The following is a 20,928-nucleotide window of genomic DNA, read 5'->3' as shown; positions in this document are numbered from 1 at the left end:
GGGCAAAGTTCATCAATAAACAATGATAACAATCTGAATAAGAAATTTAACAAAACAAAGAAAATATCTTGCAAGCACGTATGTAGGTCGGTATTTTGGCAGTTGTGATTGTTTTAAATTATATCTTAAATGACAGGTGTACTGGTACAGGTATACCGGTATATGTACTGGTACAGGTATACTGGTACAGGTATACCGGTACATGTACTGGTACAGGTATACTGGTACAGGTGTACTGGTACAGGTAAACCGGTACATGTACTGGTACAGGTGTACTGGTACAGGTATACTGGTACATGTGTACTGGTACAGGTATACTGGTACAGGTGTACTGGTACAGGTATACCGGTACATGTACTGGTACAGGTGTACTGGTACAGGTATACTGGTACATGTGTACTGGTACATGTGTACTGGTACAGGTATACCGGTATATGTACTGGTACAGGTGAACTGGTACAGATGTACTGGTACAGGTGTACTGGTACAGGTGTACTGGTATATGTGTACTGGTACAGGTATACCGGTATATGTACTGGTACAGGTGAACTGGTACAGATGTACTGGTACAGGTGTACTGGTACAGGTGTACTGGTATATGTGTACTGGTACAGGTATACCGGTATATGTACTGGTACAGGTGAACTGGTACAGATGTACTGGTACAGGTGTACTGGTACAGGTGTACTGGTACATGTGTACTGGTACAGGTATACCGGTATATGTACTGGTACAGGTATGCCGGTATACGTACTGGTACAGGTATAGCGGTACATGTACTGGTACAGGTGAACTCGTACAGATGTACTGGTACAGGTGAACTGGTACAGATGTGCTGGTACAGGTGAACTGGTACAGATGTGCTGGTACAGGTGAACTGGTACAGGTATACCCGTCTATGTACTGGTACAGGTATGCCGGTATATGTACTGGTGCAGGTGTACTGGTACAGGTGTACCAGTATATGTACTGGTACAGGTATACCGGTATATGTACTGGTACAGGTGATACAAATATGTCGATACATAAATTGTGACAAATTCAATTGTGGATACTACTTATCGTCAATATTTCTACCTTTACTGTACACTGGAATATATATTCGGCAGTTAACATCCAGGACAATATCTCTCGAAAGTTAAATTGTTACATATTTCTAGATCTCAAAGTTTAAACCTGTATAAAAATAGTCATCTTGAGTAAACAAAAAGGGACATTGAGAGCAGCAAAAATGCCGGATATAATTATGGTACTTCTTACCTATATCAATAACATAAACAAAGCTTTGATAGAACCAGCGAGTTGCATTCTTTCTATAATTCATTCATTCAAATCTGTAACAAATCAAACAAATTAAACCTATTTATCATTATAAAAGCATCCGAGTCTTAAGTGGGAAGAGCTCTTTTAGAAAAGAAAAGACCAGTTACATGTTCATGTGGCATTCTGGTAGCATAAAGAAACTTTAGAGTTAAGATGATGCTTCTTCAAATAATTTAGCAACCTTGACAGCGGTTTTGTATAAAGAGACTGCTGTCATGTTGACAATCATAGCAACAACAACACCTTGGGGCTCCCCATGGGAGTCACTGTCTATATCACACTTTTTTGGTTTTATGACTAAGACACTGCTCCCTCCCACCGCCCCACCTGTGTGTGAAACAATATGATCACTTTGATGACAACACCGGAAGTTTTCACCCTCTGGTACTACATCCCATCCCATCCCATAATATCCAAATTTATCAAAAGCAGAGCTTTTGGTATTAACAACAGGTTCCCAAAGCAACTGTACAGATTCTCCTTTGAGAAATCCAGTCGCTTTGCTCTTCTTGTCTTCCTGATTAGAAGTGTTAATAGCCTTGGATTTCTGACTTTTGCTGTTTGAGTTCGCCTTTGAACTTTGACCTCTGTTTTGATTATTTTTGGTATCTGACCCTTGCTGATAACTGTACAGCATCACGTGACCAAATTTAATGAGATCACGTGTGGTAGAGAGGAAACCACCCCCGGCCCACTTGTACGAGAGGTCCACATAGGGGGTATTGATGAGGCGTCCTCTCTTGTTCTTCATGTAATGTCTGAAACAGCAAATAAGTAGTCATCTATACAAGATTGAATAGTACAAAGCAGTAAGTAGACGACGCATAGTTTATATACATTATATAAACCTATTCCGTCTTTGCGTATTGAAGAGTTATCTTCTCTTGGGAGCAGGTATTGATTGTTACGTCACTTGTTTGTGAGACTAACGTCATCAACTTTTGAGAAAACGACGTAATTTTCTCGCACAAACCAATGACGTGACAATCAATAACTGCTCACAAGAGAAGATAACTCTGCAATACGCAAAGACTGAATACCTTATACATTGTACCTACCTTCCTCTGTTGTAGATGATAGGAGTGTTCTCGTCAAGGAAGGTATCATCCATACCCATCTCAATAATATATTTCTGCATCATTTTCTCAAATGGTGTTTTAGCCACAGCCTCCAATACAGCACTCAACAAGGTGAAGCCGTATGTTGTATACAGATATTTGGAGCCTAAAGCAAAACATACAGGAAATCAAGGCCCTTCAATGTCATCGAAAGTGCAAGGATTGACTGTCACTTTTTACTTCCAATAGGATTCATCAGTTTGGATATATGTAATATCAAAGTTTTACTTTATACACTGAAACCTATTCGATACAGTGTATACTATATACTCTATGTCGATAGACGAAACATACAATTTCGTCACATTGTTGTACAGGTAAACAATACAAATCGCTCACTGGTCATAGCTTGAAAACGGACCGGTCGGTCTTGAAACGTTGACACACGTTTAATACGTACACTTTTTGTGTATAAAGTAAAATTTGTTATTTTAACTTTACACTGTAAAATTGGAAATTGGCCATGTAGAAACGTTCATGTTGAATCTCATTAGACTGGTTGCAGTGTGAACATGTTCACCCTGGCAATTGTTCTGAAATATTTATATATATTCTATTTATAACCTATATGTTATCTTCATTGTATAAATTAATATTCTGGTTTGGATATTTCCATGCTTTTTTTTTTACTCACACCACCAAAATTTCCACTTTTGCCAATGCACAGCACACTGTATCAGAAATCCTATAACCTTCTTTATGTTTTATATTTATATTTCCCATCGTAAGTCTCTTCCACATTTTTCATATTTATCACTCTTTCTCCATCTTTCCCTCCTCGTCCTCTTTATGCACTTCTTCTATCCCTCCTTTATTTTTGTTAATGATAAAATTCGTATTTTCTTTGTCATACATGTCAACCTCAGAGGAATTTGTCCCTCTGGGCTAACTCATAGAGAAGAACAAATGCAAGCGAATGTTTTTGCTGCATTTCTTAAGTTCCATGATTGGTGAATTCAATTAGATTACTAATTTATATCATTTTCAAAAAGTTCATATCGTGACCAGTGACATGTATTAGCTAAAGTATCATGTAAACACAACCAATGACCACTGACCAGGGCCTCTAGGGGTAGTTTAACGTAATAAGAGTTATAAGGCTTGATGGATTTTCACACCTTTTGTGAAGTCTTATGTAAGGATATTTGAAATTTCATTTGCAATTCATGATATACAAAGTTGGTATTGTTCTCTGAGATATTATTGCATTAAAACAGAAATATATTTGGTCGAAATTTTACGACAAGAGGACCAAACTTGGTCATTTATGCTTCAGATGGACCAGATGGTAAACATTCGGGTTCAGAGAGACAGTCCCTTGAAAAAGGTAACAGGTGACATGTACGTCTTAATACTATGTATCACAAGTCGTTACTGAACTTTTATGTCTCATATATACCTGGTTCGTGTACTAAAGGGTCATCCTTGAACAAGTTCAGACTTTCGGTGACACTTTTGTAGTTGGTAGATATAAGGTACTCGGCCAATGATAATTCAGATGTCTCTTCAGCAGCAGTTTTCTGGCCAGGTTTGCTTGTCTTTGTAGTCTGGATTCAACCCATTAATTAATACTCATTGATTCATAACTACTTAATTAAGCTACAAATCCATAAAGGATCATGGTGGTGCCCATCATTGTAGAATCGTCATCACATTGGTCCTACGTAACTATTTTCTCGTATATACTCTTACCCGTTAGATTGAGTCATTTCAAGTCAGTGGATCGTGTGATAAGTTAACTTGAGCAATACTTCATATTGATTTACTTAACATTTTCCTTTAAAATTGAGGACATTTTTACCGACATACGGTAAACACACATATTAATTAATTAAAGTTTACTGCGTTATGTAGTATAACAGTTAAAAATGGTATGTGTTTCATTTCCTTATTCCGTCTTTGCGTATTGCAGAGTTATCTTCTCTTGGGAGCAGGTATTGATTGTTACATCACTTGTTTGTGAGAGTAACGTCATTAAATTTTGAGAAAACGACGTAATTTTCTCACACAAACCAATGACGTAACAATCAATACCTGCTCCCAAGAGAAGATAACTCTGCAATACGCAAAGACGGAATAGGGTTCAAATAGATGCGAAAGGCGGAGAGTACATGAATATTCATAATGGTTCGTATGGGTGAAAGGTAGTATGAACAATACACAGATAGGTCAGTGAAAGGTAAGGTGCACGAGATTGATGAAGGGCAGGGTCGACGTACACCTGGTAACCAGTTTGAATCACGGAATTAGATTAGATTTATATATATAAGTCCATGGTTTGCATTGAGTGGTGGATCATTCTAGCCCGAGACAGACAGCGTAGGCTACGGTGTAAAACATTTTAATGTTGTTTTCTTTTCTTTTCTGCCACGCATACAAAATTGGAATATCAAAATCAGGAGAGTGTTATATATTTAAATCAGAAGTAAGGTAATTCTTTATTTTTAAACTCGTCGGGACATCATAAGGTTTTCCAGAGTTTTTGTGGCTTACTATGATTTATCTCTGGTGTGTTAGGGGAGTGGTGCTGAACAGCGGCTATACTATTCAAGTACTATACACGGAAAATAATGTTTTGTTATCAATGTATTTAAAACTAATGAAGATATACGGTTATTAACTGAATTTGTTATATTGACCAATCGGAATGGTATTTTCCATTCACTGCATTCAAAGCCGCAGATGTTCTGTTCAGCTGTTGATGAAGCAACAGTACAATATTCAATAAGTAGTCATTTGTACATTTTCATTACAGAAATTAAGTTAAAAACATAACTACAAAATTGACAACAATTTGGTAAGCAAATTCTACCAGATAATACGTGGTAGAATTGCGCTGAATATGACGATATGGCGTTAGTCTGTTGTTAAGCATGTCATTGTTAAAATTGTGCACTAAAGATAACGCTACTAGATCTAGCACTTTGTTGAGGAAGTTTTACACATTCACCCTGAAGTTGCATTTGAACTCTTCCAATTCAAAGTTTGGAATTGTTCATTATGAAATGCCAGGTTTGAATGAGTTAAAAATGTTAGAAATAGAAAAAATTAATGGTTTTCCAAACGAACACTAAATATGTTTCATTCAAATGACATAATTTACTATGATTTCATTCGTGCTTCGCCCTGGTAACAAATATCAACATTTTGTCCTACCTGTGAAAGATATATGGCAGTCAACAGGAAACATATATATATATCTTCTATTCCACTTATGGAAACGGACGTGGGATCGAGGGAGGGATGTCAGACAAAGTCTGCACGCAGAGCCATCACAAAAACTCATAAGAAATTTTGGACAAGTGAAAAAAATGTGTCTACATTTTGGCTTAGATATACATACACACAAAGGATTCTACAAATGATAGCCGAAATTACCTGTGTGTTCGCCTCCACTTTGGGTATACTGGCTTTTGTGTGGTAGTGACGGATCCCTCCAAGGTGAGACACCAGATGTCTGGTTGTTATGGTTACCTGTCAAAATAGATATTGTGTTTCTTTAAGTCAAAATAAGTTTTAGCACTGTTGAGATTATGGCCAAACCTTACAAATTTAAGTAGGAAACGACACAGGGATAAATGTGCTTAAAAACGAACCAATTTTATATTGTTTGAAACACAAAGGAATATGAACCTAAAATCACTTTCATTTTGAGATTATCTATAGAAATGAAAAAGAGCTAATAATAACCGAATTTGCCAGGGTCTGTTCTCAGTGTGTGTTTGTTAAAATAGGAAAATACTTGGTTTTGAAACCAAGGCTAGGAGACTTGCTTAACCGTTTCACCCCTATGTAACTTTAGTAGACTCTACCATGCATTGATCTGGATGAGTCCATTATGGTCTACAGTGGTGAAAGGGTTAAGCCCTGTTAGCTCCTCGAGTTGTGTCACTTACATTGTACAGAAAAAAATCCCAGAAAAACTTACTTAGGCACAGAATACTCCCCTAGATGCAAATTGTATGCCACTTATACGTTTATGGGAAAGGGGAAAATACATGGGCTTGAAAAAAACCAAGTCTTTGTACCAGTAGAATTAGTAGAAGCGTCAGTAATAAGTAGTCAAAGACTAATGGTATATGACGTCGACAACGGTGAGTTAACGGTGAGATTTGCTTTAACCCGGAAAATCTTACTAAGGCACAGAATACTCCCCTAGATATGCCACTTATACGTTTATGGGAATGGGAAAAATACATGGTTTGGAAAAATATAAACAAACCAAGGCATAGAGATTTGCTGAAGCCCAGGAACTCCTCTAGATCTGCCATGTACATGTTATTGGTTTAGTAAATGCATTTAGTAAGCTTTACTGATACTAAGTAGATTCCTGATAAACGACCAGCTGACAACCAAGTATTAATCACCTAAAGAATTATAAACTTTGGTGCTGAATTACCAGAGCTAGAATTCAGGAAGTCACTTCACCTCTGAAATGAGACAATTTGTTACTTTGGCTGCATCACATTAACATGGTTTATACATGGTTATATGACATAAAACATGGAATGAAACATATTTAAATTGGTTTGGTTTGGTTTGGTTTGGTTTGGTTTGGTTTGGTTTAGTATTGATTAACGTCCTATCAATAGCTATGGTCATTTAAGGACGGCCTCCCCTGTGTACAAGATGCATGCGTGTAGTGTATGCGTGTAGTGTATGCATGTGTGTTTTGGGAGGATGCGATATGTTCGTGTTTGTCTCCTTGTGATAGCGCGGAACTGATGCTGACTTTATAGTGCTACCTCACTTACTGAAACATACTGCCGAAGACACCAACCCGGTCACATTATGCTGACAACAGGCGAACCAGTCATCCCACTCCTAAATTACTGAGCGTTAAGCAGGAGTAGAAACTACCATTTTTACAGACTCTGGTATATGCCTCGGCCAGGGGACAGAACCCAAAGCCTTCCTCACAGGGGCGAACGCTCAATTAAACAAGGGAGACATTAGGAAGAAGAAAGTTGTTTAGAAAGAAGAGAAAAGATAAGGTCCCAAATTTCGTCTCCTCTTACGATCATGCAATTGGAGCAGCAGGTACAATTCTTACGCCCTACCTGCAGGGACACATATGTAAATACTCGAAGTGTCAATGGTTATCAGACAGAAAAGTGTCGATGGTTTTATAAGGAAAACTGTTCAAGGTTACTATCACAGAAAACAGTGTAACATCACAAAAACATTGTTATCAAATAAAAAGTGTTAAAGATTACGAAACAGATGACTATATTACAAAAAAATGTTATCACATAAAATGTTAAGGGTTACACCACAGGAAAATGTTATCACAGAACTTTATCAATGGTGACATCAAAGAACATTATCAATGGTGACATCAAAGAACATAATCAATGGTGACATCACAGAACATTATCAATGGTGACATCACAGAACATTATCAATGGTGACATCACAGAACATTACCAATGGTGACATCACAGAACATAATCAATGGTGACATCAGAGAACATTACCAATGGTGATATCACAGAACATTATCAATGGTGACATCACAGAAAATTATCAATGGTGACATCACAGAACATTACCAATGGTGACATCACAGAACATTATCAATGGTGACATCACAAAACATTATCAATGGTAACATCACAGAACATCACCAATGGTGACATCACAGAACATTATCAATGGTGACATCACAAAACATTATCAATGGTAACATCACAGAACATCACCAATGGTGACATCACAGAACATTATCAATGGGCACATCACAGAACATTACCAATGGTGACATCACAGAACATAATCAATGGTGACATCACAAAACATAATCAATGGTGACATCACAGAACATTATCAATGGTGATATCACAGAACATTATCAATGGTGACATCACAGAAAATTATCAATGGTGACATCACAGAACATAATCAATGGTGACATCACAGAACATCACCAATGGTAACATCACAGAACTTTATCAATGGTGACATCACAGAACATTATCAATGGTGACATCACAGAACATTATCAATGGTAACATCAAAGAACATTATCAATGGTGACATCACAGAACATTACCAATGGTGACATCACAGAACATCACCAATGGTAACATCAAAGAACATTATCAATGGTGATATCACAGAACATTACCAATGGTGACATCACAGAACATTATCAATGGTGATATCACAGAACATTATCAATGGTGACATCACAGAACATTACCAATGGTGACATCAAAGAACATTATTAATGGTGATATCACAGAACATTACCAATGGTGACATCACAGAACATTACCAATGGTGACATAACAGAACATAATCAATGGTGACATCAAAGAACATTATCAATGGTGACATAACAGAACATAATCAATGGTGACATCAAAGAACATAACCAATGGTGACATCGCAGAACATTACCAATGGTGACATCAAGGAACATAACCAATGGTGACATCACAGAACATTACCAATGGTGACATCAAGAATATCACAGAACATTATCAATAAAGAACATAACCAATGGTGACATCACAGAACATAATCAATGGTGACGTCAGAGAACATTACCAATGGTGACATCACAGAACATCACCAATGGTGACATCACAGAACATAATCAATGGTGACATCAGAGAACATTACCAATGGTGACATCACAGAACATTATCAATGGTGACATCAAAGAACATTACCAATGGTGACATAACAGTATCAATGGTGACATAACAGAACATTACCAATGGTGACATCACAGAACATCACCAATGGTGACATCACAGAACATTATCAATGATGACATCACAGAACATTATCAATGGTGACATCAAAGAACATTATCAATGGTGACATCAAGAAACATTATCAATGGTGACATCAAAGAACATTACCAATGGTGACATCAAAGAACATTATCAATGGTGACATAACAGAACATAACCAATGGTGACATCACAGAACATTAGCAATGATGACATCACAGAACATTATCAATGGTGTCATCAAAGAACATTATCAATGGTGACATCAAGAAACATTATCAATGGTGACATCAAAGAACATTACCAATGGTGACATCAAGAAACATTATCAATGGTGACATCAAAGAACATTACCAATGGTGACATAACAGAACATAATCAATGGTGACATCAAAGAACATTACCAATGGGGACATCACAGAACATCACCAATGGTAACATCACAGAACGTTATCAATGGTGACATCACAGAACATAATCAATGGTGACATCAAAGAACATTACCAATGGTGACATAACAGTATCAATGGTGACCTAACAGAACATTACCAATGGTGACAACACAGAACATCACCAATGGTGACATCACAGAACATAATCAATGGTGACATCAAAGAACATAACCAATGGTGACATCGCAGAACATTACCAATGGTGACATCAAGGAACATAACCAATGGTGACATCACAGAACATCACCAATGGTAACATCACAGAACGTTATCAATGGTGACATCACAGAACATTGCCAATGGTGACATCACAGAACTTTACCAATGGGGACATCACAGAACTTTACCAATGGTGACATCACAGATCTTTATCAATGGTGACATCACAGAACTTTATCAATGGTGACATCACAGAAAATCACCAATGGTAACATCACAAGATTTGAATTTCTTGATGTGTCAAACTTGCGACAAAGTCTGGATTTTTAAAAAAAAAATGTATATCGCTACTGATATTCTATTTATGAATCAAACTTTTAAAAGTCAAATTACATGCTGTTCCGAACTACAATCAAGACCCAATCGTTAGAACATGTTGAAAATTACAACTAATAAATGGAAGTAAAACAAATGCCTGCACAAGAACATTTAAACGTTTTCATCTGAAAAAAAATACAGTGTACAAATACATCAAGCGTATTTTTCTAATTACATTAAATCCAATAGTTATAGATTCACATCACATCACATCACATTATCAATGGTTCCATCATTAAACATTATCAATGGTGACATCAAAGAACATTATCAATGATGACATCAAAGAACATCACCAATGATGACATCACAGAACATCACCAATGGTGACATCAAAGAACATTCAATGATGACCAGTATTAATATCCATGGTGACATCACAGATTATGACCAGTGGTGAGAGAGTACCACCCCCCAAAGAAAACTGGTTATTTCTTGAATATTCAGTACCAGCAGCCTAAATACCTTTCAATCTTATAAGCATACCGAGCAATCTCTCTTGGTAAAGAAGCAGTGTAGGAAGTTTGAGTTTGATCAGCCCATAATGGTTCCAGATATTGTGTACAAGAATCAACAAGAATGTTAGGTAAAGAGGGAATCCATGTAGTCTGTGTGCTGACCAGCCAACCTGGACTAAAGTTATTGGGAAAAAACAACTTTTCTATTTATAGTAACATTAACCTTTAAACTTCGGACCTTAAAAGCAACCCTAAGCATGCATCATTGGTAAGAAAGCCATGTATGAAATATGAGTTTGATTAGCACATAAGAACTCACACTATTGTGAGACTCAGGGTTACACACGGTTTAGTTTTGCTTGGTAGTCCACAGGACTAGTTGGATACATTATTTGCTAGTCCTATATCAATGTAACTAGTCCAGGATTTCTTTAAGCAAACACCTCATAGTACTAAACATAAAAAAATGTTACTGTAAATAGAAAATTAGTCTCCACCCAATAACTTGAATGCCATGGGCTGGGATGGGCAAACTAAACTTCATACACTGCTTCCTTACCAGTGCTTGGTACTTTATGGCAGTAGTTATTTTATGTCAGTTATGTGACTTTGACCTTGACCTTTGATCTTTGGATATCAAAACCAGTGAGGAAACTGAACTGATTTGTTGTGATGGAACAGATATTTAGAAGTAGGAATGACATAATTATATAGTCAATAGTAATCACCTTCTTGCCGTTAACTGTTTTCTCTGGAAAATTCGGTACGTAGTGTTGGACGGGTTTGTCAAGATCTAGTGTGCCAGCCTCAAGCTGCTTAGCAACGGCTACCATAGTGATGGATTTACTGATACTGGCGATTCTGAGGACAGAGTCAGCAGAGCAAGGAACACGGTTCTCCACGTCAGCATAGCCAAGACCTGAAACGAAGACCACAGATCTGTAGCAAGGCATAAAGCCAACAATTCGTATCAGACATTTAATACAGCTCTTTAACACATTTACCCCGGAAGACACGTTTGAACTCTTCCAAATCAAAGGTTGTAATAGTTCATCATGAAATTTCAGGGGTGAATGAGTTAATAACACAACCAGAACTATGTAACACCAGACTTTAACATTTAGACAATTAACCTCTGTATCCTATGTAACACCAGACTTTAACATTTAGACAATTAACCTCTGTATCCTATGTAATCGTTAGAACACGTGGAAAATTACAACTAATAAATCGAAGTGTAAGGTTAACACCTAAACATGCAATTACAGCTAGTGCACAAATATATCAAACCTTTTTTTCTAATTACATTAATCTTATATATATAAATTCCGTCTATTGTAGAGTTTAAAGATGTTCCAAGTTTAATACAAAATGTACTCATTAGTCAAAGTCTTGATGCTTCAATTTTTCTCGATGGTCCTTCAAAGTTCGCAACATCGAAGTTTGACTTTTTATATTCACAGACTGCAGACTACAAACAGGTATCCATGCTTGTCGCCTCTAACATTATTACCTAGACTGGCCCAAATATCTCTAGAATATTGAATTAATTAGAAAAAAAATAACTCTAATAATTTTGATCACTTGGATGTCTGATCCTAAGTTTTCAACCAAGGGGGAGATAAGCCAGTAGTAAAATGTAGTCGGTTGATTCTTCATTATCTTTTGTACTACCTTATTGGACATTTGTTCCAAAAATATAAAAAAGTGATTTTTTTTAAGTGCAACAAGAGATTGAAAAATGCACGTTCAGATTTGGGTTTGAACCCAGGACCCTCTGCAACCTGGTCACTGACAATCGATCCAGTCCTATTCTGCTACATTCCTCCGTCCTTTTTCCAAATCTTCAACTTGCCACCCACCCCCACCCCGAAGACACAACTATTTACAACCCTGAGGTTCGGGTTTCCCCTTGCCAACTGTATACCCTATGCTTGAAACAATGGTTGGTCAGTGGCCCGACTGTAACAGGACAGAATATTATAATGTACCAGGGAATGCTTACCCACATAAACAATTTTGCTGTTATAATTTGTTGTGTATTGTGTTACCTTCACTCCAGACCTCTTGTCCATCTACACTGACAGAGATTGCCAGACCAGGACTTCCTGATTCATCCTAAAAAATCAAAGTAAATCATAACAAAAATAATCGCTTTCCTAATTATCTTACACTTAATTTTACATAGACAAAATTTCTTCAAGTCAATTCAAATCAAGTTCAATTCATTGCCAGCTTATTCTGACATTAAAATGAAATATAAAACATAAGTCAATTTCAGATGAAAAATTTACCTGACAATAACCCGAAATTGACCAGAAAAAATAACTTCCTGTGAATTTGACCTGACTTGTACGTAGTTCAGCTTGCATTGAGTTCTATATCAGATCGGGGTTTTTTCAGGTCATTTTCACCTGAGGAAATTCTGCCTTTTTTAACATAAAGATAACATCATTTTTATAAAAACAGATATGACTGCCTCCGAGCTGTCCCACTGTTCTATATTTTACTAATTTACATGCACTGTGAGCAACATCCAAATCTTCCACTTAACCAACTCCCTACTACAGAGCTGAACCAAAGGTAAACTTATCTCTCTAGTGCAAAGCTTAAGGCCATATCTGATTACAGTCTTTCTGTATCCTAGCTATGACACAAGTTGTTCATAGTATAAAGTATGTTACGTGATAAACAAAGCCATGTAATAGGTGAGTTAATCAAACTGACCCAGAAGGTCTCATAACTAATTTTATGCCTGTCAGTCAGTTACATGTACATATTTTTACATAAGTCATATTGAGATTATAACACTTTTCTCATTATTTACGACTCTATATCAGTCAACAAAGCTAATCACGATCAACAATATAATTTAGCTTAATTCAATTTAATTGCTGGAGGAGGTTTATACAGTACATTAGAAAATGAAGTGAGTGATGTGTATTGTTCAACTGTACAACAATGTGACTGAGTGAAATTGTAGATTACATATACATATATGTTACTAGTCATTTATGGGACATTTTGCATATTGATAGAGAGTCTTTACACGCACATGCACATGCCAAATAAGCCACTGTCAGGGTGAAGATCTAGCCCCCCTCTCCTCTCCCGTTTAGGTCAGTAATAGCTAGGTCAAACAGATGATTCAGTCAGTGTTCCCCCTGTGAGTCTGTTCTTAATATACTTGTACTTTATTAGAATGCAGCTATGATTATATATTGTGTTGTTGATTCTCGCCTTTACAGGCCAAAAAGACGAAACACTGTAAAAGAGGGACACAGGTTTGATGGTGACCCGGCCACTTATCAAAAGTATATATACCTTGATCCTTCTGGCCAAATCTCTAGATCTGTCAATAGCCTCATTGAGATTTATGGACCTCCTTCCTTCTCCTGTAAGTGTTGCCTGTGGACTAGGTTGCTCCTCATAGTCACAACTGTACGCTTCCGTTTTCAACTTATAAACCCCCAAACCTAAACAAACTAAGCTACCTAGCACTAGGCCAAAAGCACACTTCAAGCTCGGCAACTCGACGTTAGTATTTCGTACATCTTTGTTGTGATGATAACATCTTCCTGATACGCGAGCAGAACTATTTATGGTAAACCTTTCAAGATTTTGTCTACATGTACATATTGAATTCAAAGTTGGACTTTGACCTGTGTGTTGTATTTGGAAAATGAAAGTAGAACAGTTCCGTTTTCCTCCATTAATTCCCGTTAACGTATTGATGCATCTGTCCTTAGTAAATCTCGTTTTACTTGGTGTCACCAGTTTTTGCCTTGAAAACACCGTTAAGTGTCTCTTTATGTGAACAATTCTACGAGGAAATCCAGCAGGAAACATCTCTTTGTTTACGCAAGGGCGATAACTCTGAAATCAAGTAGTTAGGTCTGCGGTATAGATACTACAAATTGGAAATGCCGCAGAGTATGCCTATTATGTTATTTTTCTAATTTTATAATGAAACTATATCAATACGTTCTTTTTAAGAGGAATGGGACCCGTTGGAAATAAAATTCCTTCCTAAAAAGTCATATAATGTAATCAAGTTCAAGCGTTTATTCTACGTTGATTTCTCAAGATGACGGATGTTATTGATGTAAACATCAACCATTTACCAGAAAATATTCTGCTAGAAATCTTGTCCTATCTCTCTGTCAAGGATTTGTGTCGGACTGGAAGGTAAATTGATAACCCATTGCACAATTTACATAGACAGCAATTCAAACAGTAAAAGACTGTGTTATATCCTTAAATATGTAGGATACCGGTTTGAAGTGAAATCCTAGATCATTCTCCAAGCATGCACCTTCTGTGTTATGAGCTTGCGACCGTAGGCCTAAAAAGTACACAAGTCACACTATTGATCATTATGTCCGAAAATTGTTCCCAATGGAACGATCCCCATGACACCCCTCACACTTCACAAAAACAGTATGTGGAGTGGTCAAAATCGGAACACCTCGGATGTTTTCATTAACATTTCAACGGATAAAGGACATAAATTGCCTATCATTCACCTCACCCAGTTTATATGTTATTATCTAGACCTGACACCAAAAAAAAACTGGGGATGTTTATTATTTCTGTATTAACATATATATATTGTTTGCATTTTTTTCGATATTAAACAGTGTATCTGCCTAAATTGGTATCCAGTACCTCAGATTTCAATATTTTCTCCATAAAAAAAATACGGAAAAATACGGATGGGAGTATTTGGACACTAATTTCCGCATTTATTCCGTATTTTGAAAAAAAAATGGAAAAATGCGGAGAATATATGGAAAAAGAATGAACAAAATACGGAGAAACGAAATACGAAGAAATACAGAAAAAATATGGAAAATGAATGCTGACACTAGATAATGCAGATAAAGAAGGAATTAAGGGTAAATGAGAATTCAAAATACGTGAACACCAACAATCATGCACTGTTTACATTCAGTATTTGAATCATTGGATGAGATTTACAGCTTTATCTACAAATTATCCCTAATTAAAGTAATTATGGTTAAACCATAACAAAAAGTCAACTGCTTCAACTACTAATTATATTTTAGTGCCCAAGCCTCAGCCGCCATAAACTGACAATTTTGGGACTGTTTAGAATTGACAATTGTCGCTTTTCAATAATTTCCATAAAGGTTGGCAACTTTATAATGTGTGACTATTTTTAATGTCTTGTTAACAATATTGCTAATCAGTAAGACATTTCCATGTATTTTTCCAGCATATATAAGCTAACTTTGAAAACAATACAAACCTTAAAATCGGATCATTGTTGGAATAGAGTGCATCTCATGACTTATAAACATTCATAGCAAGAAGCTATCAATCATAAATACCTGAATATATGCTGGTATTTGCTTCTCAAATACAATTGTTCGTTCATGCATCCTTAACCCAAATGACCTGAATGCTTTCAGAATTTGAATGTGAAAAGTGACCAACCATATACCAGGGTTCTAGATGGCCCGAAGTTGCTGTGTTTATTAATCATCATTTTTTTCGTATTTTTCCATAAGTCCACAATCGTATTCTGAATTTGTAAATTTGGCTTAGTCCAATTTCTCCATATCAAATATTTTCAGTCTGTTTTTCTGCATTTTCCCCATATTTTCTCCGTATTTTTTCAATGTCAACCAATTCTCAACAGAGCTGTGTTGTTTCAGTGTCTGCAGGTCATGGCGTCGTGTGGTAAGGGACAATACACTGTGGAGACATGTAGACCTCCTCCCCTACCGCCTTAACCTACAAAAGATGTGGAAGGTGATCCGCGCTCACTTCTCAGAGTGTCTTCTCACAATGAAAGTACGCGGTTTTGTGGATTCAGGTACTTAACATAATCTGTTAAAAAAATATAACCTACATTAGCATGCGCTGTCTTGAAATTATAGACCCACTGTACGGTTTATGTTTGTGAAATATACATTTTCATTTTTGCTTACTAAAATCAAAACCGGCCAACCATCATCGTCATATAATCTGATTAGTCCCCTACCAGTGAAATCAAGGGGACTATAGGATTCCTCTCCGTCCGTCTGTGGACACCAATGTTTGTCAGCACTCTAGGGGCTGCATTCCTGGAGGGTTTTTGATCAAACTTCACAAAATTACAAAGGACCATAATATCTCGGACAAGTTTGAGTTTCAGGGTTGTTAGGTCAAGGTGAAGGTCACCGTTACTATTTTTAGAAAGTCCTTGTCAGTGCTCTAGCGGCTTCATTCCTTGAAGGGTTTTTGATCAAACTTCACACAATTACAAAGGACCATAATATCTCGGACAAGTTTGAGTTTCAGGGTTGTTAGGTCAAGGTGAAGGTCACCGTTACTATTTTTAGAAAATCCTTGTCAGTGCTCTAGCGGCTTCATTCCTTGAAGGGTTTTTGATCAAACTTCACACAATTACAAAGGACCATAATATCTTGGAGAAGTTTGAGTTTCAGGGTTGTTTGGTCAAGGTCACTGTTACTATTTTTAGAAAATCCTTGTCAGTGTTCTAGCAGCTTCATTCCTGGAGGGTTTTTGATCAAACTTCACAAAATTACAAAGGACCATAATATCTTGGAGAAGTTTGAGTTTCAGGGTTGTTTGGTCAAGGTCACTGTTACTATTTTTAGAAAATCCTTGTCAGTGCTCTAGCAGCTTCATTCCTTGAAGGGATTTTGATCAAACCTCACACAATTACAAAAGACCATAATATATCAGACACGTTTGAGTTTCAGGGTTGTTAGGTCAAGGTGAAGGTCACCCTTAATATTTTTAGAAAATCCTTGTCAGCACTCTAGCGGCTTCATTCCTTGAAGGGTTTTTGTTCAAACTTCAAACAATTACAAAGGACCATAATATCTTGGAGAAGTTTGAGTTTCAGGGTTGTTTGGTCAAGGTCACTGTTACTATTTTTAGAAAATTGTTGTCAGTGCTCTAGCGGCTTCACTCCTTCAGGGATTTTGATCAAACTTCACACAATTACAAAAGACCATAATATCTCGGACACGTTTGAGTTTCAGGGTTGTAGAGTTGAGGTGGGCCACCGTTGCTATTAATACAAAATCCTGGACTAGTTGAAACCAGTTATGGACTGATGATCGATATAACAATTGAACATCGATCGATTCCGATTTTGGTAACTAATTCCATAATCGATATAATCGGTTCATTACTGAACTTAAAGTGTCAAATGTGTGTGTTATATGCAGTATACATGAAAATTCATTTATTCTGATTTATTTTTTACAATATGAGTGATGGTAATGTAGAATAGAAAAATTACATTAAATTCAGGTACAAGCTGATTGTATAATTTTCATTTTCCCAAATTAACACCAAAGGGCACCATTTTTATAAATCATTACAGTGTATAGCTAGCAGGGGCCGGTAGGGGACATGTATTGCTTTAGAAATACTCAGTATGCTTGTTAATATTATAATATATGACTATGTAAGAAGGGTAGAGAAACAAGTATAGTTTAGCTTTATACTTTATTTTATTTTATATGTCACAGATTTCTAGATTATGATTTTACAACACAATGGAGATAATTGATATAAAGCCAAGACAATGATATTTTAGGCTACATATGTATGTTATAATATTGTATGCAGGGCTTTTTTCTTATTGATTTGGGAATGAGGCCTGTGGCTTACAAATAAACAATTGGGAAAAATATGTAATAATTTGAGGTTCTTATATACCGCTTTATCACAAACTAGTTTGTAGGTCGTCTCAAAGCGGTTCACAAATTATTATCCGTGGTTATAGGGCCTTTGCAACCAGCCAATATCTTTTTCAACTCCTTGGGAAGCATACAGCAGGTGCTGCCATTTTGACACTCGCAGCTAGCATTCAACAATTCGAGCACTTACCAACCACGTACTCATTTACAGCTGAGTAGACTGGAACAAGCAGAGTAAAGTATCTTGTTCAAAGATTCAACACAGCGCTGTGACGTGATTCGAACCCGCAACCCTTCGGTCACGAGCCCGGCATCCTACCACTAGACTACCGTACCTCATATTGCATAACATACCTGATTTGCTGTGTTTGCGATCCTGTTTAGAGTTCTGTCAGTAGACATTATGCTTGATACATAATAGCATCATGTAATGCTTAATAAAAAAAAAATTCAATGAATGTTCAATAAATATTAAAATTCATAACTATATCTATATAGAGATTGAATATTACCCTTGCTTGTTTGTTTGAGAGTTGTACGTCCGCTACACTAACGAGAAGTTCAGTTATTTAGCAGATGAATAGGGATTGAATAGAAAACCTTTTTATATTTAAGGGGGACGCAAGCAAAAGAAACCGTCTTTGTCAGACGCGATGTTACGGGATCTCGGAGAGAGATGTCCAAACATTTGTGACCTTCACCTTCATATGTGTAAAACTGACAACATCTCTGCTGGCAACCTACCAGGCTCCCTCACTCGACTGGTGCTACATGGTTGCTCATGGCAACCACGCTGGCTAAAGGGAAACGAAAACAATCTGAAAAATATTGTGGACTTGGACCTGTCTTGTTGCTGCAGGGTGGACAGTTTTGACATGCATGACATTGGAAATTGGACGAGAATGAAAACATTAAAATTAAATGGACTTTACAGATTGAATGAAAAGGGAATCAAACATGTCGCAACGTCCCTACCCCTGCTAGAACGGCTTGAACTGAGTTATACACAGTGCACTGAACTTGCCGTTCATCACATATCACGTCATCTCAAAAATCTCCGTCACCTGAATATGTCGAACTGTAGTCTGCTCAACGATTCTGCCGTGGAGACTTTGTCATCCGGGCTACAAAAGCTGGAATATCTAGATCTCAAATCGAACAGCAGACTCACCATCTCTGGTCTGTCGTCACTCAAGGCTTGTAAAAGGTTGAGTGTGTTGGTGTTTGATTTCAATGATGACACGGAAAAACAACTCTTGCAAGCTGAATTGCCGAATTGTACAATTGTCAATGGCGATGTTTGAAAGAATGACCTAAGATGTAAAAAGTCAAAGGAAACAGACACAAAATATGTATAAAGGTGTATGTATTTATAAGTAGATCTTGTCTAGATCATGAACATTCAGAACCAGTTTCAGTATTCTGTCTGGAATGAAGATAATTTTCATTGAATTCATTTACCCCTGAAGACACATTTGAACTGTTCCAATTCAAAGGTTGGAATAGTTCATTATGATATTTCAGGGGTGAATGATGTTCAGTAGCCTTTTGTGGATGGATTCCTAAGGAAATTCAGAGTCCAGCACAAAAAGTAACTCAAAGCAAAGATGGCTGGACAACATCTACATGAAGGTGATCGCCAATTTTCTTTGCAATGTTAACAATGTGTCAACACACAAGGTGTGCCCTCATAGTTCACAGATCACTTCCATGTGGATGTTGTCAGGTTATCTTCACTTTGAATAGATATACCATGTCTATTCTAGATTATAGATTACACAGATTCAATGTACATGGAAATGTATGGTAAATAAAAATGGTTGGAGTGGGGCTGTTACATGTCATGTTTCATAAAACTATAAGCAGGTTCAGTTAACTTAATATAGAATTATTATACCTCTACTTATTTTACACTATACAAAAGTAACCACATAAACAAGCTATTTCCCCTCTTACTGCATGCCAGGGAAATCGTTCGTCTGGAGGGGTGCGATAGTTTTGAAACTATTTCCCTGGGAAAATGCGGGAAATTGAGTGACGTCGTGGGCGGGGCCTGACCGAATATTGACCAATCAGCACAATCAGAAAATTTTAGTTTTGTTAATAAAGTGTCCCAACTGTTGAAAATTTGTTGTCTAATAATATTTAGAATATTGTAAGGGAGTGTTTGTATCGGTATAATAAAACAGTTGAAGTATGTGTATTTCGGGATATATAGCAAGTTTATGATCCCCCTCGTCCAGGACTATTTCCCTCGGCTTTGCCTCGGGAAATAGTCCTGGCCTCGCGGGATCATAAACTTGCTATATCCCTCATACTCATACTTTAACTGTTAACTATTTTTATGTAGGTTATCTTTGTGTTTGAGTGGAATAACACAAATTTCTTTAGTATTGAGATGACGGTTTATATATTGTGTAGGATCTTTTACATGTATGTGGTTGCTAGTTTTGAGATGACGGTTTATATATTGTGTAGGATCTTTTACATGTATGTGGTTGTTAGTTTCGGATGTGATGGAATAATCCTTTTTACCATATTATAAAACTTGTAAATGATACAACTGTGGGTTTTTTTAAGCCTGGCACTTGAAAAATATATCACTCTATTTG

The 20,928-nt window shown here is 36.8% G+C and overlaps 2 protein-coding genes across 2 annotated transcripts; one reads left to right on the top strand and one right to left on the bottom strand.

The window, feature by feature from the left end:
- Window positions 1-971: 971 nt before the first annotated feature.
- LOC110462706 (serine beta-lactamase-like protein LACTB, mitochondrial) lies at window positions 972-14,569 on the bottom strand. Its single transcript, XM_021516808.1, has 7 exons — window positions 13,956-14,569; window positions 12,683-12,749; window positions 11,360-11,550; window positions 5,820-5,915; window positions 3,841-3,988; window positions 2,382-2,547; window positions 972-2,081 (listed from the first exon to the last, which is right to left on the bottom strand). Exons 1-7 carry the CDS (start codon window positions 14,478-14,480, stop codon window positions 1,472-1,474), a joined length of 1,803 nt encoding a protein of 600 aa, XP_021372483.1. The 5' UTR covers window positions 14,481-14,569; the 3' UTR covers window positions 972-1,471.
- A 73-nt stretch (window positions 14,570-14,642) lies between these two features.
- On the top strand, window positions 14,643-20,275 carry LOC110462708 (F-box/LRR-repeat protein 12-like). The gene is made up of 3 exons (XM_021516809.1): window positions 14,643-14,819; window positions 16,313-16,473; window positions 18,932-20,275. The coding sequence occupies exons 1-3, from the start codon at window positions 14,719-14,721 to the stop codon at window positions 19,618-19,620; spliced, it is 951 nt and encodes a 316-aa protein (XP_021372484.1). The 5' UTR covers window positions 14,643-14,718; the 3' UTR covers window positions 19,621-20,275.
- Window positions 20,276-20,928: the final 653 nt, after the last annotated feature.

Source organism: Mizuhopecten yessoensis, unplaced genomic scaffold (assembly GCF_002113885.1).
Source record: "Mizuhopecten yessoensis strain PY_sf001 unplaced genomic scaffold, ASM211388v2 scaffold10823, whole genome shotgun sequence".
In the NCBI taxonomy this organism is placed as follows: Eukaryota; Metazoa; Mollusca; class Bivalvia; order Pectinida; family Pectinidae; genus Mizuhopecten; species Mizuhopecten yessoensis.
Note: the sequence above shows the minus strand (reverse complement) of the source record. Positions and strands in the feature narration are given on the sequence as shown.

Bases quoted from the DNA above. Each gene is read 5' to 3' on its own strand.
- LOC110462706 (XM_021516808.1), bottom strand. From the start codon at position 14,480: ATGTTTCCTGCTGGATTTCCTCGTAGAATTGTTCACATAAAGAGACAC. The intron at 12,750-13,955 runs GTATATATACTT...TTGATTTTTTAG, and splicing joins ATTTGGCCAGAAGGATCAAG to GATGAATCAGGAAGTCCTGG. The intron at 5,916-11,359 runs GTGATTACTATT...CTATTTTGACAG, and splicing joins AAACAGTTAACGGCAAGAAG to GTAACCATAACAACCAGACA.
- LOC110462708 (XM_021516809.1), top strand. From the start codon at position 14,719: ATGACGGATGTTATTGATGTAAACATCAACCATTTACCAGAAAATATT. The intron at 14,820-16,312 runs GTAAATTGATAA...GTGTTGTTTCAG, and splicing joins GATTTGTGTCGGACTGGAAG to TGTCTGCAGGTCATGGCGTC. The intron at 16,474-18,931 runs GTACTTAACATA...TTTATATTTAAG, and splicing joins ACGCGGTTTTGTGGATTCAG to GGGGACGCAAGCAAAAGAAA.